This window comes from Carassius gibelio, chromosome A22 (genome assembly GCF_023724105.1).
Source record: "Carassius gibelio isolate Cgi1373 ecotype wild population from Czech Republic chromosome A22, carGib1.2-hapl.c, whole genome shotgun sequence".
NCBI classification, from domain to species: Eukaryota; Metazoa; Chordata; class Actinopteri; order Cypriniformes; family Cyprinidae; genus Carassius; species Carassius gibelio.
Window position 1 is genome coordinate 10,399,955 of NC_068392.1, and position 27,879 is coordinate 10,427,833.

General features: G+C 37.5%; 1 protein-coding gene and 1 long non-coding RNA gene across 2 annotated transcripts; one reads left to right on the forward strand and one right to left on the reverse strand.

Moving 5' to 3' along the window:
- Positions 1–1,375: 1,375 nt before the first annotated feature.
- On the reverse strand, positions 1,376–13,611 carry LOC127943068 (uncharacterized). The gene is made up of 2 exons (XR_008149539.1): positions 13,441–13,611; positions 1,376–1,975 (listed from the first exon to the last, which is right to left on the reverse strand). It is a non-coding gene; the product is annotated as an uncharacterized LOC127943068 (long non-coding RNA).
- A 2,378-nt stretch (positions 13,612–15,989) lies between these two features.
- Positions 15,990–27,381, forward strand: LOC127943067 (repulsive guidance molecule B). The gene is made up of 5 exons (XM_052539200.1): positions 15,990–16,395; positions 21,163–21,200; positions 21,601–21,749; positions 23,219–23,730; positions 25,976–27,381. Exons 1-5 carry the CDS (start codon positions 16,345–16,347, stop codon positions 26,672–26,674), a joined length of 1,449 nt encoding a protein of 482 aa, XP_052395160.1. The 5' UTR covers positions 15,990–16,344; the 3' UTR covers positions 26,675–27,381.
- Positions 27,382–27,879: the final 498 nt, after the last annotated feature.

A 27,879-nucleotide genomic window follows, 5' to 3' on the forward strand; every position in this document is an offset into this window, starting at 1 on the left:
CAGGGAAGAAAGCTCATGAAGATTGTGAAGAATAGGTCGCTAATTTATTTACTCAATACATAACTAATCTATCAAAGTATTCTCATAGTTCTACATAGCTTTATCTTCACATATGATTTAGAGGCAGACAAAGAGATGGTCGGTTGAAGACAGCGTGTCAGATCACACAGCGCGAGAGGGGACCAATGGAAATGATTAATGGAAATATTCAACATCTGGGAGCGATTCCCCCCAGAAGACGAATTTCAAAGTCTATGCAAACGACAGCGTAAAAAGCAATTGCACAGGATCTATCAATTCGGTATCTTATTCACATCTTGTTCCATGACTTCTGACCGCATGTATTCATACATTTATGCATGAAAGCACTGTGACCCACACACACACTCAAACCTTTCACGGGCAACCTGTTGTTTTCCTAAAGATGAGCCTGAAATTGTTTAGACTGCAGTGGATCCACTGCCATTGGATTTGGACTTGTACAAAAGGCAGCTGTGAACTGATTTATGATGATGTGCGAGATAATTATGCGAACATTTTGGGAGTAAAACCTTAGACGAAAAACAGCAGAACATATGTAAGTTAAGCTCGAACATGTCGTTGATTACAACCTAAAAATAATCGAGGGAGAAAGGCATTGCAAAATTTTAGGCACATGACTTAAACATAATATTTTACCATGGAATAATCTCATAAATAAGCTTACTGACCTTATAAGTTCATGTTTCCATAAATATCCACTTTTTATCAAACATTTTAAGATTGCCTCCTACTGATGAGCATAACAAAACTTTAAAAAGCACTTCCATGCAGAGTCCACTTCTTATAGGGAAAGTGAACCAAAAATTGAAGATATTTCGAAAAACAACAAAAACTAATTTACACAACAATGATGTACTAAAAAGAGAAAGGATTTTCCATTGCGTTTTTGAAAAGTTTTGCTTACAGATGACAATGTTTCAAATGTTACGTGAAAATGTATAAAACGTAGTATTATGCATGACAGGACAGAAGTTAGCGATGTTACCTTATAAGGAAACACTACGCGAATACAAAACGTTATACACACAAATATTAGCAAATTTGCATTTTTTTTAGTCAACACAGAGATGATAACAGTATCGTTTTCAAAACCTTGCACTCTGAAATTTGTTCTCAAAAGTTTGCGCATTCTGGCCCCCAAAAGGTATAAAACCTTTTTTTTCATTTTTAGTTAAAAATGGTGTTGTGTAAATGCATCAATGTTGTTTGGTTACCAGTGTCCTTCAAAATATGGTAGAAAGAAAATCCTACGAGTTTGGAACGACATGTATGTTGTTTTCATTATAATTAGCATATTTGCTAATATATAACAATAGGAATTTCCAAAAATGGATTCTTCACGAAGAAAATTTAATGAGCATTTTAGAATTTCCAGTTCCATTGTCTAGCAAATAATTGGTCCTTTTTTATTTTTATTTATTTTTTTGAATGGGTTTGTAGTTAAATGTTCACACAAGCTCAAGATATTTTCATGTTTAATTCTATAACACAAAATACATCAGTAATACCCCCTTTTGAGTCAGAAGGGTTTCCTTTAATATGTGGAATCTGAAGTACTGCAAATAACTATTACAAAACAAAAACAATCTGATCACCAACTTCTTTACCAATGATATGACATATATACACTCCATCTCTGCTGTGGCTTTGATGGCGGCACAGTAGCAGGGTAATCTCTCTACACAGTAGCTACTGTTCCGCTCCATCCACCCCCTCTCAATGCCCCAATCTCCCCCACCTCTGGTCTCCCCTTCACAGCTTGCTGTGACCCATCTTGCACCTCCCGGAGTCCACAACAGACGCTTGGTGTGTGAAGAGGGTCAGGAGTTCAGTGCACGACTCCGTCTATCCCCCCTCTCTGTACAGTGAGCCCTCACAAGGTTTATAATTATCTGCTGCTGGCATCCAGGGCAGGTTCAAGCACAGTGCAGTGCTGGAGAGAGAAAGAGAAAGATGTGTCTTATTAAACAGTCACGGATTAGATGCAACTAATTGACAAGGCCTTGATTTTACTTTTTTTTCCCCCAGCTTTATCTTCCTTCCTTTCCAACAGACATAAACACACCTCCGTCTGTTCAGTGTGTCCTTGTTATTCATCCTCTCTTCCCAGAATATGACCATTCACATAGAGTTGCTGAACGCTCTATTTATACATTAATTAAGGTGTATCTTAAATGTTGGTTGTCAACTGGCTTGTCAAATTTAAATGTCCACCTGTAACCATCATCTAAATGAAGACTTCAGATGAAAAACCTCCAAGACCGTCTAAGACTTTTTCTTTTAAATGAGGATTTTTAGCAGGTTCCTAGGTTTAGGTTCAGTAATTTCACTTTCAAAGAAAAGAAAAGGTTATAAAACCTTTTAAGGTTAGAAAAATCTTAGATTGGCTTAAAGGGTTTTGCATCAGAAGTTTATATATATATATATATATATATATATATATATATATATATATATATATATATATATATATATATATATATATATATATGTAGCAAACATGATGATATTTGAGATTCTAAATTTAATGTAAATATTTTCATAAATTTATCTGAAGTATAAAAATGCATAACTTATTATTATTATTTTATTATTATTATTATTAGCATTATTATTTTATTTCAACATTCATTTTGTGATCACATTTATATATGGATATTTAACAAATAACATTTAAACATTTTATTTTCAATTAGTTTTTAAGGAGCAAACAATGACATTTTAAAGTTATCTGTTATCATTTAAAAATTAAACAAAACAATACAAAAATAATCATTTGAAATATTTAGGTAATTGAGGGTGCAAAAATTATGATATTTGAAATTCTACATTTAATGTCAATATTTTCATAAAGCTTTCTGAAAAAAATATGATGGATTTTTGTAATGTTGTATGTCGAAATTATTGGTCATATTACAGTGAATTATTATACATATTGTAGAGAAATATGCCAAATCAGTTGAGAAACAATTTCTTCTACATACAGCATCAGGAGAAATTTAACAATTAATTTTGCTATTTGTCAAAAAAAAAAAAAAAAGTCAAAATTAGTTAAATAATCATTTATGTTTTGTTGCAATGCATTTGACTTCCTGACATTTCAGTTGAACTTCCCATGGGGCGTGGCCAATTTGTTTTAAATTACAACATCTCTGGGTAAAATCTGGGCATTATTGAGATTATTGACATCGACATTAGAGAGAAGTTAAGAAAAGTGGAGTGGTTGCTGTTCTGAAATGTATAAAAAGTGTAAAGTAGTAGTGGCTTACAACTTCAAAGACAGAAATATAAGAAGTGAAAAAAAAAAACTAAATCCATAAGGCATTCTCAAACTTATTACGTGAACCATTTTTATCCTGCCATCTACCTAACTGAATCAGGAAATGAAAGAATGCCATGGTTCAATTCTAATCCATAGGCAACGTGTCATTAGTGTCTCGCAAGCCTGAAAAAGAGTGTGCACACGCTGCAAAAAACGAGAGCGGTAAGTGTAAAAATACAAGAGAGAGAAGTGTAACAGCAGTACAGCAGATGTGGCTGGAGTGCAGCCAAATTCATCCTCTCTGTAGTCCATAACCCTCATCTCAGGAGAACGCTGTGGAGACAATAAGAGCCAACCAAAGGATCAGAGAGAAAGCCCAAATCTTTCATCTCCTTCCATACTTGTTCCGTCACCCGAGCGTGTCCTGATGAACTCGTTGTTTATAAAACTCGCATATATTTCTTAGAGCAACCTTATTCACAGACAAAACTGTCGCTGTTGAGTCACTGACTTTCGGCATGACCTAGTTTTCCTGTGAGCAGTCGGTTCGGGCTGATTGCTAAATCAATAAATCAACCAAAGAATGAGTTTCCACATTTAACGCTTTCAGATGAACGGCAAGGAGATGACAAAATCATCTTTCTCAGGCGAGTGTTTGGTCTTTGGAGAGCGGCCGTGAACATCCATCTGCAGATGGCCAACACATTGCATTCCAGACAGGCCCTTGTGTCTGGACTGGACCAGGAATGGCGCATATCCGGCTTCATGGCTCTCTGGGGCCACATGGAGCGGTATCTCCCTCTTAAGCAACACTCGCAAGATCTTGTGTGTGTCACAGCGCAGTTTTTCCATCACTCTAGAACAGGGCCGTGAACATCAGGTCGCACCTTCTTGGTGCATGTGAGCACGTGCTTCATCATGTTGCCTAAAAAAACAACAGTCACATAGTCATAAAATATTGTAACATGAAAACGCCACTCAGCAAAATTCTGGTTTGGCATGTACTTGTTAAAAATGCGGTGATGGCTAGCAGACGACCTCTATGAGTAAGGCTCAGCTGTGCAACCAAGAGATCATAGTATATGTTTTGGCTAGTTAGACCTTGTCTAACCAAAATATGACCTTTCAAAAGTTGTCAGGAAGAGCTCCATCAGCCAAACCAATCCTTCAATGCTCCTCCTTGGTATAATTTTAATGAACAGATTGCACCAAAAGAATGGAGGCATATTGGATTTGAAGACATCTTGGATTTTTGCCATGTATATGCTGAGAACTTTCACAGCATTCCAGCCAGTTTACACGAAAAGACACTGGGAACTTGAGATTTGCCAGTCAGAGTCACAATTTGCTCGATTCGTTCCAGATTATATTCCTGTTGACACATCTCGGTCCAAATGCTCTGCCGATGAGACCATTTGAAGAAAAAGAGATCATTATTACATGCGCCATATTCTTTCGTTGAGATGGAGATGGTTCCAAGTAGCATCTGCACGGCTTAAACGGACCAGATGTGTCTCTGGCTCCACGGCCAAGTCTTTAAGCAGAAGGGAACCATGCCTGCTGCCTCCCTGGGGTGCGTGGAATAAAAGCACAACTGTTAACAGGTAGCCCCGTCCATGCCTGACGCCCCTTATAGACTGCACATGTGAACAGACGGAATTGTTGAGGTCTGCCGAAATAAACAAAGAAGCAGATGAGAAGAATCGTCAGCTTCCTGACAAAAAGATTCACTCAATCCTTCTACTCCAGACGTAGACTCCGCCAGCCCCCTCAACTTCGACGAGTTATTTTCATAACCTCTTTTTAATGCAAATAAAACTCCCGGGGAAAAGGATCTGGGCCAAATTTGTCTTTTACACCAAGAGAGATCGCCGGAGGGGGATCACAGGGATTGGAATGTTTGACTCCCATCCTCCCAAAGATCAAGGGGGGTCTTAAGCTACTCAACCAGAACTGTAAGGATTATTGGCTTTTTACGAGGAGGCCGCTTGTGTTATCTGAAAGACTGAGCTCGTTAGCTTCCCTTTCTGCTCTCAAGTCCAAAAAGTCACACTTTCCAAGCATTCTGAGAGAACTTGGGTCACTTATGTGATGTTTTATGATTTATAAAAAATGCATTTAAAAAGCATTCATACAAACGATGACTTGAATGCACTTCTTCTATAATAAACATTCTTTTAAAATTGGCATGACATTCAAATCCACTCTTCACCCATCTATTTTGTAAATGCAGGTTATCCATCTTATTGTGAACGATTCATCCATGTATATGTTTTGCTTCAGCAAACAGCTCCCCCCTTTTCGCCCATTTTCGATTATCATGACGTGCGCTGCCAAGATGGCGATGGCCCCCTCCGCCCACTTTGAGCTTCAAAACCGCTCTTCAGAAACCTATGTGTGACGTGACGGACATTATGTCTATGTTTTTATACGTGTATGACCCTCATGATTGTGTGTCAGTCTTAAAATATTAGATAGTTTGACCTTTTTATGACGAACCAAAGTTAGCTGTAAAATGTCAAGTGGTACATCCCCTCCAAAAAACAATACTAATTACGATTTATGCTAATTAATTCATGACATTAAATAATGTTTATATTTAAATACATACATATTTTTTAAATATTAAAATGTAAATGCATGTTTACTTGATGGTTACACCACATGACATTTTTAGAACTACTTTAAAACTATTCTTAGAATAAAGGTTTTTCAAAACCACAACTTGTCGCGATTTTTAAACTAGGTTTTCCTTAATTTTCGTTATCACAGACACTCTTTTACATCACTGACCTGCTAAACAAAAATTAACATTAAATACAGACCATTGTAACAAACATTACATACTCCATCATGACACTTTAATCCTTTGGTGGAGAACTAGCACTTACAAATACAGCAGCGCAAAGAGATAATTAGCAATTTAGTTCAAACGCATACCAGTTTGAGAACAAAAAGTGTCATGAAATCCAAGAGGTGAGAGGAAGCTCAGTTTAGCGTTGAAAGAACACAAGTCATCATTCAACTGCCCGTGTTTTCAAAGAAAAGGCATTTGAAAAACATGCTAGAAGCTAGTGAAAGACATGTCATACCGTTACAACACCAAACAGTGCTTAGGCTCCCCACCTTGGCTGCTGGCAGTCGGCCTTTTATCGACTATACACACCTGATGATGCGGAACATGTATTTTATAACTCAAAAGGAGATGACACAGCAGCTTAAAAACAAAAAGCGCAAAAACAACTGTATAGAAAGTGAACAGGCATGTAATGAATGTCTTTCACCTCTGATGGCCAGTCATGCATTTCTGTTTAAAAAAGCCAGGGCAGTGAGAGGCCAGTTTATATGTGTTGTTCTTTCTTTCCTTCCTTCTTTGTTTTGGTTTCCTCCTCCCAAGCTGCAAGTCTTTAGTCAAAGTCTTGCTTTGACAGGTGAAGATCAACCATCACTATTGGCAACCATGTGGGACTGAAGGGAAAAGGTCGGAGTGGGGTCACCGGAGGCTCAGTCATTCTATACCTATTCAATAATAGTACCCACCCCCACCAGGTCAAAGGTCCCACACAACATACCTTACCCAAAGTTCTCCAATTAGCCCTGGATCACAATGTTAGAGGGGATTGGAGAAATGCATGCTGGTCTTTTTTTGTTATTCATCCATCATTACTGAGAGAGAGATAAAGCTTATTGAGCTGATGTTTAAAATCCATTTAAGTGCTTAAGAAGTTATTTGTGATAATCCAGAAGATACAAAATGGAAAATACAGTAGATTGAAATGGATTCTGACACTATTCTAATAATATCAACAAATGGAAACTTTGAAAAGAAAAAACAACAAATCTGAGGCAATTTCCAGAGGAATTACAATGAGGCCCATTTCACCTGTCAAAGATGAAAAATTTCATTGGAAAAAGTAAAGTATACTTAACAAGGCTGTACTAAACACTGGCAATTTAGCAGCAATTAACATTTAATGCCTAGCACATGGGTTTTAGCAACTTTTTTTTTTTTTCAATTTACTCCTTTTCACAATGTACGCTTCACTACAGTCTGAATGAATTTTTAGTAACTGCATTTTGGATTCTATAAACTCTGGTGGAGACTTATTAAACGTGTATTATGTAAAGAATCACATACAAACCTGCCTAATCATTCAGTGCTTCTTTAAGAGTGATTGGTTGATTAATCAATATCGCAATCCCTAACTTAACTCACAAGATATAATATAATACAATAAAACATTAGAACACATTAAAATTGAACTGAATTTGGAAATCAACACCAACTATGATTTCAAGTATAAAGTCTTTACATTGTGAGAATTCATTCTACTTCAATATCGCAATTTTGACATTATTCTCGTAATAATATAACTTAATCTTTAAAATTCTACAATTTTATTCTCAAAAAAGGGTCTATTATGAGATTGTTTTAACGTTATGACTTTTAGTTGGCCCTAAAACATGGCCTTTATAAATTAGAGATTGTGTTTATGTCAAAAACTAGATTCAAGACATGGCAGCAGACAACTTGCATTCAAGTAAACCTGAATTCGACCAACGCAACAAACTTTCCATCAAGGCACAATATGGGAAAGGCGTTACAGAAAAGGGGGGCTTCACAACCCAAGAAATCCCACCATCTTTGCTTTCTTTATGCCAAACTCTTCACCTCCCCCAATCGTAGTGTTTTTCAAAAAGTGCCCTGGAATTCCACTTGAGGGACAGACACAGATAATTGGTCGCGATTTTTTATTGGCAGGATACAAAGGGACTCCTATCCTCCCCAACGCAGTTGTCCCATTCACACCCTGCAACCGACCTCTCATGCATCTTCTCCCCCACAGGGTCTACACAAACTAGGCCTCGAACACGACCCCTTTCATTGGCATAATGAAGGCCTCGGATGCATCCTGACCCTAACCCTCAGACCCTTCCTCTACCACCCCACAGATCTATCAACTCGAGCGAAATGCCCCAAGCTACTATTTGTCCAGCCTTTGATATTGTGAGAGCCATCAATTAGAGATCCCATGGTGCGCTTTGGAGATGCACCTGTTGGATGAGTTGCAATTCGATCTATGACTGTTGGTGACGAGGGTCGTGTTGACCTGATTATATTTGCAGTTGTAGCATGACTTCTTTGATGGAAAGAGACCTCCTGCGATTTTTGTAACCTTTGGAATGCTGCTGTCTGTTTTTCTCGAAGAACTCTGATCTAGATACTTGACATCAATTTTGAGGTCATCTAGAACACACCAAGAGCTGAGTGGCCATCTGTTGGATTAGTTGATTGATAGGACAAAGAAGACATCAAGAATCTGGTCATTTTTGTTTATCATATCTTGTTTATCGCAATTAATTCATACTGTAGGTACTGTTCTAACATGAGCTGTAATATATGACATTGCAATGCTTTTCCAGATTTTTTTTCTTAAGAATTTGAAAGAAAATATTAAATTACACAGTTACATGGTTTTGAGAGTTTAAAGTAGGAAAAAGGTCCAGTCACCTGTGAAATGTGCGCAAGGAATCTGCGCAATCAAGAATTTTGGTTAAGAGTGATACATTTCCTCACACAGATTTCACATCAAATGTGAAACACAGACCAAATGAATGCTGGTTGGTTTAAAAGTCACTTCTGTATGAGTGATGTTTCAAGAAATAGACCTTTTTGCCTGCAAAGTTGCGTTTAAAATTTGTTAAGGTGAACAGAATTTTTTCGAACATTTATCTTAACGTATTTACAATAGTACTTACGAATGTACTATTTACTAAACTTTTTAGTTACCATTGACACTACAAAAGCATACACTTCTTGTTATTTATATTAGAATCATTTAAGAAAATAGCGGACAACAACAAGAGTTGCTTTTAGGGTAGGGTTTAAGTAAATTCAATTGTAGTAACCCCTTTTATTTTTATGTAAGAGCAAAGACGGCCATTTGTAACTTTATGTGCAAGTCTTCCTGTGTCATCCAGTTGTTTTACTTGTACAAAAACAGTCTGTTATGCTGCTATATATTGCAAATTGGTATTTGCTATCATATTCTTTTAAATTATTATTTTATTTATAAACACACTGGTTTGTAGTGCAAATAGTTTTACCGCTTTTTTTCCGTATTGCGGCCAATAAATCAGAAATCTCACACATTTAGGGGGTGTTTAAACAGAAAACCTTTTATATGTTTTGGCCATTTTGACTAACAGTATTTTGGGGGCCTGAACGTGCAATTAAAAAAAGAAAGGTTTCAAAATTCAAGTTTTTGAAAGTCTTTATCGTCTCTGAGCAAACTACAAAACTGTGAATTTGTGAAAATGGAGACGTCATGCGCATGCGTAACCTGTTCAATCTATAGTGATGTGCACAGGCGCATAGTGTTTTGTTTTATTTACAAAGTGGCATCGCCAACTACTGGCCTGGCATGAATAATACAGCAATTTCAGTTGTTTTCACAGATCTGCATGAACGGGAATCGTTTTAACAAAGCTGTTGTCTGTACGCAAAACTTTTCAAAAACGTAAAGGATAAACTTTTCAGTTGTTTAGTACATCGCTGTTGTGTAAACATACCCTTAAAGAAAACAGATTACTTTGGGAATGGAAAATAAAATGAATAGAGAACAGGATTTCAATTCTTCACCCATTTGTTCACTATCAGAGGTTGACTGATGCAGTGCCTTATTCAAAATCCTATAACTGAAGTATGATTTGTATCACTAGGAAGTACAATCTAATCGACAGGCGATCTGATGGGACCACAAAAGATTCTAGTACAGCTAGAGCAATTTGAAATCACTGAATGCATGATGTGTTTATATGAAAATAAGAGCAGAAGCTCAAAAATCATACTGTGAGGAAGTAGTTGGGGTCAGTGGGGACACTCTGCCTCTGGAAACAGTTGAAAAGGGGGTAACACGTTTTCAGAAAGACTGTTTCCTGTGCTTTCTCTTGGCTCTACCTTAATGGATCACATGTGTTGAAATAATGTATTGCACATTAACAAAGCGTCGCAAAACTACACAGGGACTACAAATGGCAGAAAAGATCCCTCTTTGCGAAAGTCATGAAGACAATGGGTGGAATTTTCGGGGGAAATGTAAGATGGAAAGTGATTGTTATACCAGTCACAGAGAGTCTGGCTGTGTGCTGTGAAGTTAGATCTCTTTTGCAGCCTGACTTGGCCGTCTCAAGAGACTTTCGAGAGGCCAGAGGTCAACCACCCCTTTCCCGACGTGCCATATGTTAAAGGAATTTGCCAGTGCATTGTGGGAGTTAGACCCCCACAACTTTAAAATTACTAACACATACAGCCCCATGCCTTCCCAGCCAATCTCTCTTTTCTGCCAAAAATAAAAAATCCCTTCTTTATAGTCGTCCAGAGCTCAGCTGCTCTGAACAGCTTAATTATTACTGGCGGTGAATACTAATACCAGTACTAATATTAGTATCCATATTAATATAAGAGTGTTTCATTTATAATAGATACAATTTAGATAAAAGTGATTTATAAAATAAAATGAGAGGTTTAAAAATCAAAATTTATATATATATATATATATATATATATATATATATATATATATATATATATATATATATATATATATATATATATAATAAATACTAATATTAATAAACTAATATAATGAATAAACATAATATATTTTATACATATTTAAAATATATATTTGATACATATTTTATACAATATATAAATTATATTTAAATAATTCATGATGTTCAATATATTTACATATTTTATCTTAGGCCATTTCTAGGTACATATGTGCATGGCATATTCCCATAAATATGAATAGAATGTTTCCATTATTCAGAGACATGCAGAAAGTAAAGGAAAGTAAAGTGAAGGAATCCAGTGAAGTTAGATCCAGTAAAAGAGTAGAGAAGACTTCAGCCATAGTGGGTCTTTTGTTTCCTTGACTGTTCCCTCCCCCTTCCTGTTTTTCAGAGAAACTCTCTGACAAGCCTAATTAACTGTTATTAGTAATCATACCCTCTCGTTATAGGTGGCGGCTGTCGGTTACGCTAGTCAGCGTGAGAGGCGGAGGCCGGGAAGCTAATACAGACGAGGTGGTTGTGCTGCTAATAAGATAAATCACAGAGAAATTACATGGTAATATGTTGTTACTCAAGATAAGGCTAGTTTAGCAGTAAATTAGATAAACTGGAAAACAACATATAGGCTGCTCCCCTCAAAACATCTTTTTACAAATGGCCGTAAAATATTTTGAAATGACGTAAACCGGCTAAGATGATATATGTCTGTCAGCCAGCATGTGGAAACAAACCTTTGGAGGTTATAGACCAACCAATTCACGTTAAGATTCGGGACGTCTATTGACAAGGACATGCCAGGCCATAATTTAAAATCATTTGCCATTGCGACAGTGACGACAGCCTTGAAAACAGTCTAAGATGGGCGAAGTGGTGAATGGGATAAGTGGGCAATTAGACGGGCCTTGAAGCAACAGTGGCTAGCGGGAATCTCATGCCACAGATGGTACAAGTCATCTGCTCTCGGTCCTCATGGACACAGTGGTATGCAAACTCAAACAAATGAAGGTATGTTCTTCACATTCTGCCCAGTGTTTACCCGCACGGACGCATGACCACACACATCTTATGAAGTCATGCTTGGCCAACACCTACAGACACAAGTTCTTTTGTCTGTGAAACACAAAGCCTGTCTATGCATGTCCAGGATCAACAGTGCAAGGATGGCCAAAACAAAGTCGCTCAGTCAGAAGTGAGCTATGGACTCAAAGTACACCGAAAACATTCCTTATGGTATAAACATGAACAACTTTGTGGAAAAAGGTTGTAGGACTTATTATCACACTTACTCAATCCCTGGTACAACCTACTGCATTTACAGTGCAATAAATCCAGTGAAAGCACATATTATACAGAATATGAGGTGTAGCGCGGGGTATTTGCATGATCAGAAATTGCATTTAGTATGCATATTCAAACTGCATTTATAGCACATGACCACACAGCAAACAGTTACCCAGGACACAAAAATGAAACCTTGTTACTTTGAACTTGGAACTGCTTTGCCAAAAGATTTGATATTTTTTTTCAAATTACACATTTTTAACATTGATAACACCAATGACTTTAAAAAAGTTAATAATAATAATCTGTTAATAATTTATCAGTAATTTATTGTGGTTTTCTTTTTAACATACTAAAGTTTTTACAATAATAATAATAATAAAAATAAAAAGAATTAAATAACATAATTCATTTAAAAAATACAACAAATCATGAAACGAAATAAAAACACAATACAATGTTACGATTTCATTATTTATTTTTTTCACATACGTAAAGGCTTTATGATTATGATTCACCAGAAAAAAAGAAAAAACTATGAAACAACAAACAGGACAAAGTATTGCCTCTTTTTGCTCATTCACCTGACAATGTGGGAATTATAGACCAAAGTTACATTTCTTGAAAATAATTTTGTGGACTGATTATGTAAGCAGTGGAATATAGTGAGCGTGTGTGGCAAAAATCCTTTAAAGGCCAAAAATTTGAGGCTGGATTTACGACGTGCCAGCAGAGGGATTAACTCGCTGTCGCACATGTTTATTTATTCAAATGTTTGTTTTGGTTCAAGGCTTTTTTTTTTTCTTTTTTTTTTGCGCGAATGTGCCGTGTGATGGATTTAAAGCGTGTGAAGACTGTGCAGATTTCAACATCTTCACTCCACCGGGACACAGACCGAGGGAAAAGATGATGAATATTTCAGATTATGCAGGCTCAATGATTCACTTCATGGCCTTGTCTTGTCACTGAATGAGCAACTGGGCAGCAGATTGGCTCTCCGGGGGGTGCCGGAGTGTTTCAAATTATTGCATGGGCGTGGATTTTATTTGTCTATCAGGTGGTATTGGGGGTGAACCCTTAAATCTGACAAATTGCTGAAAATTGCAGACATGCACTCATTCCTGTTTGGACGCTCTTGGCACCATCTGGTTGTGATCTTGGCACAAAGGCTCTTCTGCAGAAGCCCCCATAAGCCCCACCTTCCTCCACAGCTCATTGCCATACTTTCCCCCCCACCCTTGAGAGAAGAAAGAAGATGCTCTCCGTTTTCTCACCATTTTGAGATGGGGGTTTCGTGCCCTCTCCGATGTGATGTTTGCAGATGTTCCACAGTGAGCATTCCTCTTCGTTCCTCTCAGCTTATGAGCAGTGGGTTTTAATTGAGAACTCGGGAGATGAATGAAGCACTGTGACACCGCGGCACATTTCAAAGGGTCTCCGAATCTGGCGGCTGTAAACAGAGCAGATAAAAAGATAAATTGTATTGTGCTGGGCCCATGCACAAATGATTAGTTGCCTACTTCAAAAGCGCCAAGTTGGGGGGCTCCAAATGCTTTGCATGGCCCATTGGGTATTAGGCTTTACCGAATGTGCTAGTTTACTTAATTTCCTGTGCTCCTACAGCTCGTATACTGTAGCTTTTAAGAGTGAACTACCCTTATGCATAGATAATGATTTTTTAAGTGCAGTTGGAATCAAACAAAGAGGCTTGAAAGCAGTTTCGTATGTTTTTTCTTAAGCCTCCATGGAGGCGGTTTAAGTTTAATAGACTGTTCTTTCTAGTAACTGAAAAAAAAACACCTAGCCACAGCAATTTATATGTGGTTCTTTATAGTACTTGTATTTTGGGGGGGACAAAACATGGAGTTTGACAAGATTCCAAGCAAATACACAATATTAAATGAGATGTGCAGGTCACTTCCAGCTCCACATTGTTCGCTAAATCTTTCGAACATAGCTGCTGAGTTCCTGAGCTCTCAAATTCCTTCTTTCTCGGTTTCCTGCCCTGGAACCAGCTGACCCCCTAACAGACCCCACCAACAACCCCCTCCCGAATGAGCCCGTTTGAAAAATGATGATGTCACCACTGCTCAGTTTTCCTTAATTCTTGCACTTCCATTGTTTTTAAATATTAACAGGTGCTTGCAGGGTCCTTTTTTCCCAGCCGCCTCGGATCCTATCACATCTGCTTCAGTTTGGACTGTCCCTTTGTGTATTTGTTAACATGCATTTGTGTTTCTTCTACCCACAGATTGAGACATAATTAGACATTAATGCCTTTGGCCCTTGCTTTGTTTCCTGAGCATTTAGACCAGTGTTTTTTTGCATTGGGGTAGGGGGGTTGGCTGGGTTCCTTTTAGACTCAAGCAGATCAGCCTATTAAATATTGAGTTTTCCCTTAAACGTTGCAATTTAATGTAGTTTCTGGATGGATGGATGATAAGTACGTAAATATAGATGGATGGATAACACAAAAAGAGTATGTTTTTGATTACTTTCCATTGAATGTTGTAAAATGCAACTGATAAACTTTGGAAACCATGTTGGGGGGGACTTGAATCACCCTGCTTTAACTTAAGAGCGCAGAATTCAACAAGTGTTGAAAAGACATGAAGCTCAAAACTGCTGGACGGGTCCCAATGGGGTTTAACAAGCCAGAGGAAACAAATAAGGCATTATCTAGAATTGTCATGAACGCTTTGTTTTGCAGCTGTGGCCTAGCATTACACAAAGCAGAAAGAACAAGATACAAATTTCCAGTCACATCGTAGGAGGGAGCACATAGCTCTAACAATAGCAATTCTGTTCTCTGAAAAAGCCACGCCCACTCCAACCCTGTCCCTCAAGGTCCACCCTACACCTGCTGCTTGCAGTGAGGGCAAAGAACAGCTGGGGGCACGTTGGGTGTGCATGCGTGCGAATGCATATGTTTGTGCTGAAGTATGTGCATGTGTTACGCTTTACGTGTACGTTTTTCTGTTATTGCATGTAGACATGCCCATGTGGAGATCGGCATGAAGCGCTTTCTGTCGCCACAGAGGCTTTGGCCGGATGGATTCTTCTCATACAGAGAGATATGGAAAAAATGTGTTGCGAGTGAGAGATTACATGGCTCCTAGAAGCTTCTCCGTCCAACAGCATCTCAAATCCAATGGTGCCATGATGCTGCTGTTTAGGCCCCTTTAGTCTGTAGAAGTGTGATGCATTGGCGCTATAACATGCATCAAATTTGGTCATTGGATTCATCAATGGATAAGACCGCTCGAGGCTGTTTTTGTGCACAGGAACATGTGCATGATACCAAGGATTACTTGTTGAAACAGCAATGGATCAACTCGAAGACAACACTGGTTTGATTTGTAATCACTGCCGTCTGAATGAAAGGCCTGAGCAGCTGTCTGTTAGAACAGCTGCTTGTGCAAAACATTTTTTTTTACAAAAATGAAAAAGTTAAATCCTTGGTAAAAGTTGGACAAAGTTAAAAACAGTGACGCAGTTTGACTTGTATGGTGTTAACCTACACGTTTATAGAAGCACATTGCATATAGTGGATATTCGAAAGCCATTAATAAGAACTTTGATTAAACTGATCAAATCTAATGTAATTTATAATATATATATATATATATATATATATATATATATATATATATATATAATTAAATAATATATAATATAAATAATATAATATAAAAAAATAACTGTATTTGATTGCAGATCCCATTTGGGTGGTATTTTTCATCTAATGAAAATCATTTTAAGTTGTGACTAAAATGTCCAAATAGTTTTTGGACCCGCTATACATTTGCTGTAAGCCTCTTGCCTTACTACAGACCGCACTTGTGTGAATGACCATTGTAGAATATGGGATACTGGCCAAAGACGACATATGTTGTCAAATCCATTGAATGCGTATAATTGTGTATGTGTGTGTGTGTGCGTGCTAGTGTGTTCTGGATTTTCTTGTCTTTTTTCCTACCCGCCCTTCTCTGATATGTAGGAATTAGCGATCATTGCTTAACTATAAACCAACCCTAATCAAAGTGCCGAATCCTTAAAAAGACAGCTGTTGTCATGTGCTTTAATTCACAGCTATCTCCCTTTGTCAAGCAAAGCTGGACACAGTTGTCTGGTAGAGACAGCTAGGGAACAGGGGTTAACAGACTTCTCTCAGTGAAATGGTCTTTTACACATCCATGCCACATGCCCATCAGTCACAAAAATCAGAGGTAAGTTCCATTTCATCTTTCTGCCATTCGCTTTGGGCCAAGCAATGCCATTACTCATGTCATTTGATACTTACTGACCCTTAAAGTGAACTCTCGGTTGTTAAAACTAAAAGTACTACAGTAAAGCCGGTTTGCCTGGTGCTGCTTTGTGGTTTTAAGCCTCAAATGTCTCTATTATGCATTTTTAAGTTTAGACAACAAACAGTTTGAATGTAATGTTAATTTTGATTGCTTGTAGAGGAGTTTATGCAGTTTTAAGAGTTTATGCAGTTAGAGTTTGGAGTTAATGTGGTTTCCTGCGATCTTACAGTCATAACCTTACTGATTTATGATCAGTAATGTGAAATTACAAGCGGATATTAAAAAATGTACTATAATAATGAATATTACTATAATTAAAGATTTAAAGTAAAAAAAAAAAAAAATGTACAAATCTTCAATAAACATTTAGAGTTATATCATGTTATAGTAATATGTTTACCCCCAAATTACAATTCTGTTTTTATCTTACATGGTCGCTCTTTTCAATATAATGAAATGAGGACTAAAGCTGTTAGGCTTCAAAACATCAAAAAGCATCATCAATGTATCACACGTAGTCTGCATGATGTGTGTGATATATTAACGCTTTTCTGAAGTCATATGATAACTCGTAAAACATATTGAATTTTTTACTAAAACTTGTATATGTTCATAAGAGCAGCTATGTCAGATTTGTGAACTAGATGTTCTCTTGTGTTCAAATTTTTCAATGAATCAGTTTTTTATGACTGATTCAATTCTTGAATTGACCTAACTGAATTGCTATTTGGTTGCAATGGTTAACAGCTCAATGGAGGAGACAATTATCGGTAAATAACTACTTAAACTGATTCTTACTGTCCACAGAACCACAGAAAACTTGGAATATAGAGTTGTACCACTTTTTAAAGTTTGAAAAAAAGTTGTTAGCAATGTTATTTTTAGGGTGAACTACAAAAATACATTTTGCAGCATCAAAGGCTACAAGTCTACAGTTATATGTCACAGAAGGGAAGTTTGTCCATTTTCAAACATTGTGAATGGAGGACACAGCTGGCATCCAAATGAGATGATGCTGATCAGGGTGTAAAACTGCATTTCAGGCTATTGAAAAATCATCGGTAGAGGCCAAAATTCTCAAAAGATTATTAGTCAGCTCAGGGCGATAGGCTTTGTTGCACTCTACTGAATGTATTGTTTTCCTGATGGCTTGAGCTCGGACTGGCTGGACTTGGAGGTCTGGGAGCGGTTGTCACGTTTGATTCCACAGATGTATTTGCTCGTAGAATGCTCCCACAGCTGAGAGGTTTGAAACGAGAGCCTGAGCAGGTGTTGTTGTGTGAGCGAGAGAGAGAGCGGGAGAACTTTGGGAGTTTTCATTGCTTCTCTCTCGCATTCTTCCCTTCTCACATCAGTTATTGTGCGGTGTATACTTCTGCAAAAATGTTTGAAAAGACAATATGCATCTCCTTTTTTTTTTAGTCATTTTCGCAATTCCAAATGAATCAAATAGGTGGACATTTTTAGAATGGTTACTACTTTTAGCGGTTATTTCAGTCATACGACTTGACCATGGTAACGTTATACAGTATATTATGAGACTACACTCTATGTTTACATGCACCCAAATAATCTGTTAGCAGCTGGATTGATAATCCTTCATGTAAACACCTGAATCCAAGTTAAATTTCAATAGGATAGACCTGAAGTAATCCAATCGTAGTCAAAAACTAAGCATGTAGTTTGAACACCTTAAACTATTTTCTCAATATTATGTAGTTTGAACACCTTAAACTATTTTCTCAATATCATTCAAAAATACTTTGCACAAAACATGCAGCTCATTTGACATAGTTGTCAGCTTTGACAGTCAGTGGGTTCTGATGACATTTTGGACCTTTCTGACTGTCATTGTACGGACAAAAATGGTTCTGCAAAATATTTTCTTTAAATCAAGAGACCTTACATTATATACGATTAAATACTGTTTGAAAATAGGACACATATCAGACCACACCTTCTAGTAAGTTGCTTGAACTTACTCCAAAACGTGTTTGAGTTAGATAAAACATCTTGATCGGAGTCACTTTGAAATGTTTTACGCTGTGTATGTTCCTGTTAATCGGAAACCTTAAGTTCAACAACAAAGTCTCTTGGATTCACCTTTTGTCAGGTATGGATGGCAGCAGCTCGACGTTGATCTCACGGATTGCTTTTGCTTAAGCTTAGCCTTTCTTAGTGAGGAGATCTAAGGCTTCTCCTCATTATGCCTTTGTTTACTTCCACTATCTTTCTTCACCAAACTGAGAAGACCCCATGACCCTGAATCTAAGGTTACTTGTGTGTTTATCTTTTTTAAAAGGACTGAGCTTGACACTATGTCAACGGCATCTCTTGAGTAGAAGGAAATAGATCTAAGGAGCAGTGAGGAAAAAAGCATTTTGTGTTTGCAAACCAATTACCTGAAGGAAGCAGACAATGCTAGTATCTAAAATTAGGCGTAAATGCTTAATATCTTCAGTCGATCAAATCTATTAAGTCCAACAATGTCAGTTCACAGAGTCTCTTTCCAAATGCAACTACTCTTTCCAATGCAATTTAACATTCCTCATGTGCAATCATTACAAATGAATACCTAACAACTCTCAAGATAGAAAGCAATCCACTTAGATCGTCTCTTTTTGTACCCTGAGTTCAGTTGGGCATCAATCAAGGTAGTTAAGTGGAATCCTTGAGCAGAGATGGTATCAGTGGCAGTCTCTTACAAGCACACACTTCTGTCCCTGTTATCTATGGTGATTGCTCTGAGTCTCTGTCACCAGGGAAGTAAATCTCTCATCTCTGACTCAAATGCACTACTAAGAAAAGTTTCGTTTTAGCTCGGTAGTGTGGGGGTAAACACATTTTAAGCCCTCATTTCTCACAGTTAAATTTAAGGACACCTTACTTAAATGCTGTGGATGGCTAGACTAGGGCTTGTAAAGAAGCAAAATCAGTGATATTTGTATACTATTATATTATTTATTAATATTTAGAAATAGTTTTTATTTTTACATTTTTTTTTTAAGTTTTAGTTTGTTTTTATTTTTATGTAGTTAAATTTTTTTTGTCTAGTTTTAGTTATTTTAGAACTTATAAAATAAGTTTAAGTTATATAAAGTTATATTAAGTTATAATAAATAATAATTATATTATTATTATATTAAGTGATATTATAAGTTTCTAAACTTTAGAACTTATTGCATATATATATATATATATATATATATATATATATATATATATATATATATATATATATATATATATATATATATACACACACATACAAAAACAGCACTGACTGAGAACCACTGGGCAAGACCTGTCAGAGGCCCAATATTCCAGTGCCCTCCATACCGAAATGTGATGGGCCTAATAACAAAAACAAGCAGCACGGTGTGGAGCTGCTCCCACAGAGTAAGCACCTTAATGAGGACCATATGGAGCTGCCCAGACATACAGTCAGTGGAAACCCAATTCCTCTTCCTTTTTTTTTTCTTCCCTCTCTTACTCTCCTTTAGTCACTTCCCTGCTTCTCTGTCTCTCACTCTTGCGTCCACCTTTGAATTTATAGCATGAATAAAACTTCAGGCGATTGTTTTCCTAAAGCTGAAGTGTGTGTCGTTTTTTTTCGCTGGTAACTTAATATGCAGAGACAACTGAAAGTTTCTAAGTTCATTCCCCCCCGAGGAGTGAAAACATTCTGTGGGATTACAAAAACATTGTTTGAGCATTCCGACCGGCCTGACAACAGCAACAGCAGCTCAACAAATGGCATGAGACTGAGGTGTCGTCAGATGAGAGGAGTCTTCAGGAAACCTGTTTGAAAACAATCATTATTCAAATATTCATTTCGTTTTTTTTTTTTCTTTCTTTACTTTTCTGGACTTTTAGCAAATGACTAAAACTTTTAGCAAATCTATTCTCTTCACTTCATCGCTGTCAAAAAAAAAAATGTAGGCTAGTCTCTTTATTTCTTGTTCCTCAAATGGCGACTCTGTCCCCTCTCACTGGCCTGGCATTCAGTCCTGCCATGAAGCGGATGGCTAATTTTACCAGACTGACCTCATTCCACTATTGTATAAGAACAAGCGAGTCAGTGTCGGGAGAAATGTACTGGCTTATCCCTTCGTTTCCGTTCTTTCTCTTCTCTCTTTTTATGAACCTGATTCTTCTCTGTAATTGACTCGCTCCCTTCTTGTTTCGACCAGAGTTATATGTATATTCACCGGGTCATGCAATGTAATATGCTCACAAATGTGGGGGAAATAAAGAACCCTTTCTGCGCCCATCAGCCTTGTCAAGTCGTCTCCTGCAGGAGGTGCTTGTAAGGGGCTCACTGACCCATCCACCTGAGTGAATGAAGTGTTTGCTCCAGTGGCCAGATTCTGAATGATGCCTCTGTGGTATCAGTACCACTATGGGGGCAGCCGGCTTTCCAATAGTATTTAGGTAATTACTATTACCATTGACTACATTAGTGCACATATTATTGTGCAGGAGAATGAAAAGTAGTTTTAAGTCAAGTGATCAACCAATGTGTGATGATACAAGGACACAATATGATCATATATCTATATATTAATAGTAATTATATAATATCTATGTTTTTTGTTATATATTGTATTATATACCAATGTGTGTGAGTGTGTGTGTGTGTATTATGTATTGAAATTAATGCATACATTTTGTGTTTACCCCAAGGATACAGTCTCCATGGATCCACAAAATAATTTTGATCGGTAAGCATTATCTTGTTCTTTTCCGCCAAAAAGATGCAATTTATGACAGTTTGTTCCCATGTTTGTTTTGGCACGTTCAATTTAGCACTTCATGTCGCTGTCAAAAATGCAAAAGTAGTTGGAATTTACGCAGAAAACTACTAAAAACGACTAAAGACTAATCAAATATGAACAAAACAACATTCATGCAACCTAAAAATGTCCCTTCATAGACAGAATCGTTTATTATTTATGTGCAATAATTTTGCTCTGTACAACTAAAGAAGTGACTGATCACTTGCCGTTATTCATGGGAAGGGCTGGCGAATAGAAGCTCCTCCCATGCAAAGCTTTTCAGCACTTTTGGTTTGAATGACAGTGGCTGGGGAAGGGAATGAAAAAGTTGTGTGATTTCTCTCAGCACCAACAGCGATGAGCAGCAGTTGGAGAACTGCAATCGAACTGAATGGATTGGCATGGGGAGAAGCGACACTCTCAACCTGGCTAAGCGGCAGCTTTGGAACTGGATCTGTCTTTTAGTGGTTTCTACGTGCCTTTTACTCCGACCAGGTAAATCGTTTTGCTCGTATTCATCGCTCGTATTTGCATGCACCCATCCCGGAGAGAGAGAGAGAGCTGCCTGGAAAACATTTACGTTAACGTTACCCTGTCGTTTGGAGAGAAGTTTTCAATCAAAATCTCTAAAAAGTGTTTTAAAACATTAAACGTACTACTTAAAGCAATTGCCAATCGCTCACATTAATGTGCTGTCAATTTAATAGGCATTTAGTTCTTCTGTAGGCCAGAGTTGTGCAGCTAGCTCGCTAGCAAATTAGCACCGTGTTTGCGAAAAGATTTAAACCCAGTAACGTTACGTTATATTCCTTTTAAAGGATTGTAGTGGTAACCATGTATTATACTTACATTCTGAAATGATGTTTGAAGTTAATACTCAATGTTTGCTGTTATTGCTTAGTTTAGTAAGGTATTTTATTAGTTTGGCAAAACTTTCTCTAACCTGACTAACGTTAGCTGTTCACTTCGAAAGCCCCTGACTGTTGAAGAAGAAAGTGGGACTTTAAATGTAACTCATCATTTGTGTTAACTAAATATAAATAAATAAACTTTTTTTTAGTTAAAATGCGTAAAGTCTTTGCTGCGTGTTCTGAATATGATTGAAAATGTTTTTTTGTGTTTTTTCAACAGATTGATAATTTTTATGTCATTATCCTATATCAGTGTGCATAGTGAATATTTTAATTTTGAAATTAATATTTAAACGTATTCATATATAAGTAAACTCCTAAACAAGTATCGTTAAAATCCATTTGAAACTCCTCTCGTTATTTGAACAGTTAAGGTATTGTTTATAATTCCGTATGATAACCCACAAATTCACTAAATACCCATACTTTGTGAGGAAAGCGACATCAAATACTCCAGCTGATCTGAACTATTAACGTTTTCATAACATGTCACTAATTGCATATTGGCAGGCCATTCTTTTACCATGTTTTTACCATGTGCAATGCATGTGTCCCACAAATATGTCTGTTAGGCTCTGTCTTATCACAGATGTCACATTCTGAGTTGTCATATAGAACGGTTTATGAAAAATAGTATGTTATTCTAAAAAAGTACATATTAATCCCATATTATTATTATTATCATCAACTAAGTATTAAATAACTTAATTTACCTTTGTACGCCGCTGCTTCCATGCTATTGTGCAATATTTTGAGTCATTACTCGTACAATACTCATGGAAATGCATTGGTCAGAATTTGTGGAAACCCTGTAAAATACAATTGCCATGTCCTGGCAACTGAGTTTTTTTTTTATATCTTGTGCTTGCCAAATTCAGTCACATTTGTTATTGTTGGGCCTGTGTTCAAAACAGTTAAAAGCCATCATATCCAATATCTCCTGTGTGAACTTTAATTTTGAACATCTCCATCACCAACTAACCAATAAATGTTGATTCCCTCACAGTTTTAAATGCATCTCAATAATGCCTGATTCTTCTTGATTCTAAACAGTGTGCTGCCAGAAATGTCGAATTCAGCGCTGTAATGCGGAGTACGTGGCCTCGTTCTCACCCTCCGGTGGCTTGCAAGAGGAGGTGCTTCCAGAAGTAGACTACTGCATCGCTCTGAGGGCCTACTCGTTGTGTACGCGCCGCACAGCTCATGGATGTAGAGGGGATTTGGTGTACCACTCCGCTGTATTCCGTATTAAAGAGCTCTTTGCACAACACAACTGCTCCAGTGATGGCCCAACATCATCGGCCAAAGCACCCAGCACTTCCAAGCCGCCAGTAGTGGACGTCTGCAACTATGAAAGCACGGTGCTCGCATTGGGCCCGGCGGCCCAACAGAAAAAGTACGGACATTGTGGATTATTCGGTGATCCTCACTTACGGACCTTTCGGGATGAGTTCCAGACATGTAGGGTTGAAGGGGCCTGGCCACTCATCCACAACCGATACATTTCAGTTCAAGTCACAAATGTACCAGTGGTCGAAGGATCCAGTGCTACAGCAACCAACAAGGTTAGTTGTACAAATTGCATATGTGTTAACTTAGTGTGATCTGTTCCAAACTGTACTGGTCCCTAGTAAAGCAGAGTAACCACTGTTTTGAAAAAAACTGTTTGGCAAAGTATATGGATTTCTATTATATAATATTAAAATAAACTACCACATAAATTTAACTGAAACTAAGGATTTGGGGGGGAAATGGACCATGTTTTATGTTCTCGCAAGAAACCAATCAAAACAAGGTCTTGAGAGACAGCAGTCAGCCCAAACACTGATGTCATTAGTGGTGACATATTTTTTCTGTTCTATTAAGGGATGTGGATATAAACTTTTGAGCCGTGGTAACAATGCAGGACCAAAAGACTATAATAGATTAATCCAGCTGTTTCACAAAGAGTGGGGGAGACACAAAAAGAAGGAATGGAAAATAAATTATTCAAACTATAGTTACGAACTGGTTGATTTCTGGAAGGTTACCGGACATGAAGTATGACTGAAACATGGAATAACAATGTCTGTGGAATTTTTTCAAAGGAGGGAAAGTAATATAATACCTGAGGACATAAAACTCAAGTATCAATGAGAATACTTGTTTAAAGATTTCTCATTAATTTCTCATTTTGTCCAAGAAGAGCTCGTGATAATGTTTCTAAATTCACACAAAACATTGCATCAGTGCTACATATTTAGCTTTAAATGTAGTGGATGTGCTTGGATTAATCATTAAGAATATGAGCTCATTTTACTGAAAGTTGATGGTTAACAGCTGCATGGTTTGATCAGAGTTTGATAAAAATGTGCCATTGGATGTTCCATTGATTAGTCATCGAGTTTGGTTTAGATTAGATATTAGTAGCTCCCAAGTGGTCCATTCTGGTTTTTCTCTGGTCCTCTTCTGCCATCATGTGGTGACAACTGTTTTTTTTCTTTTTTCTCAGGCTCGATGTTAGGGTTCCTCGAATCTTGTCCTGGAGGGCCAATGTGCTGCAGAGTTTAGCTCCAACCTGTGATTTTCTAATGATCCTGAAGACATTGATTAGCATGCTCAGGTGTGTTTGATTAGGGTTAGAGCTAAACTCTGCAGGAAAATGGATCTCGTGGGCCAGATTTGAGGATACCTGCCCTAGGTGTTTGGCCCTAGCATGCTCTCTTCCAGTGTTATTTTAGTATTAGTTTGTTTTTAATCATACTTTTAATTTGTTGTTATTTTTTGTCAATTGTCTTTTTTTGTTGTCGTTTTCCCTGTAGTTATTGTATTGATTCAAATTAAACTTATTTCAGTCATTTGCCAAAAATGTATTTAATCTTTTTTAATATATATATATTATATTATATGTTTTCAGTTATTTTCTTATCCACATTACATAATTTTCCTCATCATATTTAGTTAATATATTTGGCCTTTAAGAAAGAATTAATAAGAAATAATAATTAAAACTGAAATAATAATAATTAACAAATAATTTGTCTGTCCACCACTGATGGGTAAAAAGGTGCACGCTGTGAGACAACCACATCCAATCAGAACATTTTTGATGTTTAAAATGGTAATATTGCAAAATGTAATAATGTGGTGGAGGATTTTGTACCAGTGAGAATCTTGTTGATTTGGTTCAATGTTATTAATGTTGACCGGAAAAAATAAATAAAATAAAAATATTCGATAACTGAAATAAAATGTAAATAGTATGTACAAAACTAAAACAAAAATTTAATTTGTGCCTTGCCAGCTAACTGAAATACGTTTCAGTACTAAAACTGAAATGAAAATAAAGCAAAATAGAAATATTGCAAAGAAAACCCATGACAAAAGCACATAACAAAATGACTAAAACCTAACCTAAAATTCAAATAAAAGCAAAAAATATACATTAAATTAAAAAATTAAATTTAAGCATTTAGCAGACGCTTTTTATCCAAAGCATTCAGCCTAACATTTTTGACCTAACATATGATCCCTGGGAATCAAACCCACAACCTTCTGCGCTGCTAATGCAATGCTCTACCACTGAGCCACAGGAACACTATAAATATATAAAAACAGAAAATAAATATTATTACAGTATCTAAATGATACTAAAACACCACTGACCTGTTGGTTAAGACACGTTCCGACTTATAGTTTTTGAAGCAAAAATCAGGCTGCACAAAAACACAATGTTGAAACGATCCTCTAGTCAATTGAAAGCAATTTCACTTATTATTGATTTTCAGTGTGAGCTATTACTCACCGTTTCCCGTTTGATCTTCCCTGTAGATAACCGTCATCTTCAAGTCCTACCATGACTGCACCGAGCAGAAGGTGTACCAGGCCACCACCGAGGACCTGCCGTCGGCATTCCAGGACGGCACACGAAGCGGTGGGAAAGGAGAGAGCCTGTGGATCGTGGAGGGTAGTGGAGGTCTAGGTATACGGCAAGTGAAGATCCACGCTCGCTACCTAGGCACGTCCATCATCGTGCGACAAGTGGGTCGCTACCTTACGTTTGCCATCCGCATGCCTGAGGACTTAGCAGAGGAGAACGGGGGCCTGCAGCTGTGTCTGCACGGCTGCCCGAGCAGTGAGGTCATCAAAGCCCACGTGCTCAACCGGCAGCAGACCCTGCGTCCGCCTCGACTCGTGGCCGGCTGGTACGGGGAGAACGACGGCGGCGGCGGTGGCGAGCTGCAGCAAGGCCTCTCGTCACACGTGGACATGCTGGAACATGCGACCACAAAGTGTCGAGAGATGCTCCAGGTGGAGGACGTTTATTTCCAGTCGTGCGTGTTCGATCTCCTCACGACGGGAGATCCGGAGTTCTCCATGGCTGCGTATGGAGCCCTGGAGGACCTTAAGGCGCTACCGCCAAGCACTCTGAAACAAAGCTCACCCAGGACTCCACACACTTATAGCAGAGGAACAGTAGTTACACCGTCTGTTTTCACAGCTCTGGTTCTTATGCTGCTTTTGAACTGAAGGAGCTGGTCTAGACGCCAGCTTGAGAATGGATCCCCACCAGCCAGACTGTTCTTCAAGCATGAAACCCTCCTGGAAAAACAATCAAACTGACTTCAAACCGTCTGCAAGTGAGAGACGGATCCAAACGGACTCATTTCCATTGAAACCTGCAGTGTTTTACACTCCAGGCTCTCCGAACGTGAAATCGACAATCGCTCGAATCTGGAAACGATGAAGGCAGCTAATCGGCAGAGCTTCAAGGGTGTCACCGATTAAAGAATGGAGACTGTTGATACAGACGTGACATTATTGGATGAAATTAGCGTAAAAAGAAACATAGAATGTCCTCACTATTTCCTGAATCCCACAAGTTCAAACTTTCTACTCCCATGTCAGAAGATATGTTATCTACACAGGATCCAACAACTACATGAAATGCTACCTATCCATATTCATTTGATTCTGGGCCCATACATCCACACACTAAGCTGCTTATTAAGGAAAAAAGAAAACAAATTCTTTATATAATAATATATTGAAAGAGTGTATATATGTGTGTGTGTGTTTTATATGTGTACATTAATTTGTGTATAGATGTTTTAAATGTGATGTTTTGAAGCCGTTTCATCTAGTTTGATATCTTTTTTTAGTTTGTATATAACTAATATTTGCTGTATTGCGTAATCTGTTGTTTTCCATATTAAAAAAAAAGTTGACTATCTCAAGTAATTTTTTTTCCTGACTTCTAAAGCTTTGTCTCTCCATCGAGGGTGCTATAGAGTTGCAGGTTTGAGTAATTCGACATTTGTCTTTTGTCTCTATTTCATTATACCAGGTGATTTGCAGGAACGTAGTGGAGTAATACCAGACTGTGTTTTTAGCTGCAGTTATGTAAGTGTAGTACAGTCTACATACCTGACAAGGTGATTAGTGCCTTGCTTATTACACCGCTACTTACCAAATAAACAAATAACTTGGCATTATTTATTCATAAATTTCCTTACGTGAGAAGAAAATGGCAGCAGACTAATGCGAGAGACTACCCTATTTGCACACATACATCAAGAAGACATCTATTTGACGTCTGCATTTACACCTGCAAGAGATATTTTTTAGTGTTTGCTCATCATCAAATAGACTTTTAGAAAATCTAAATCTTAAAGACGTCTATTAGATGTTTGTACACAGCAGATGCTTTCGAGATGAAGCGATCTTTAGACATC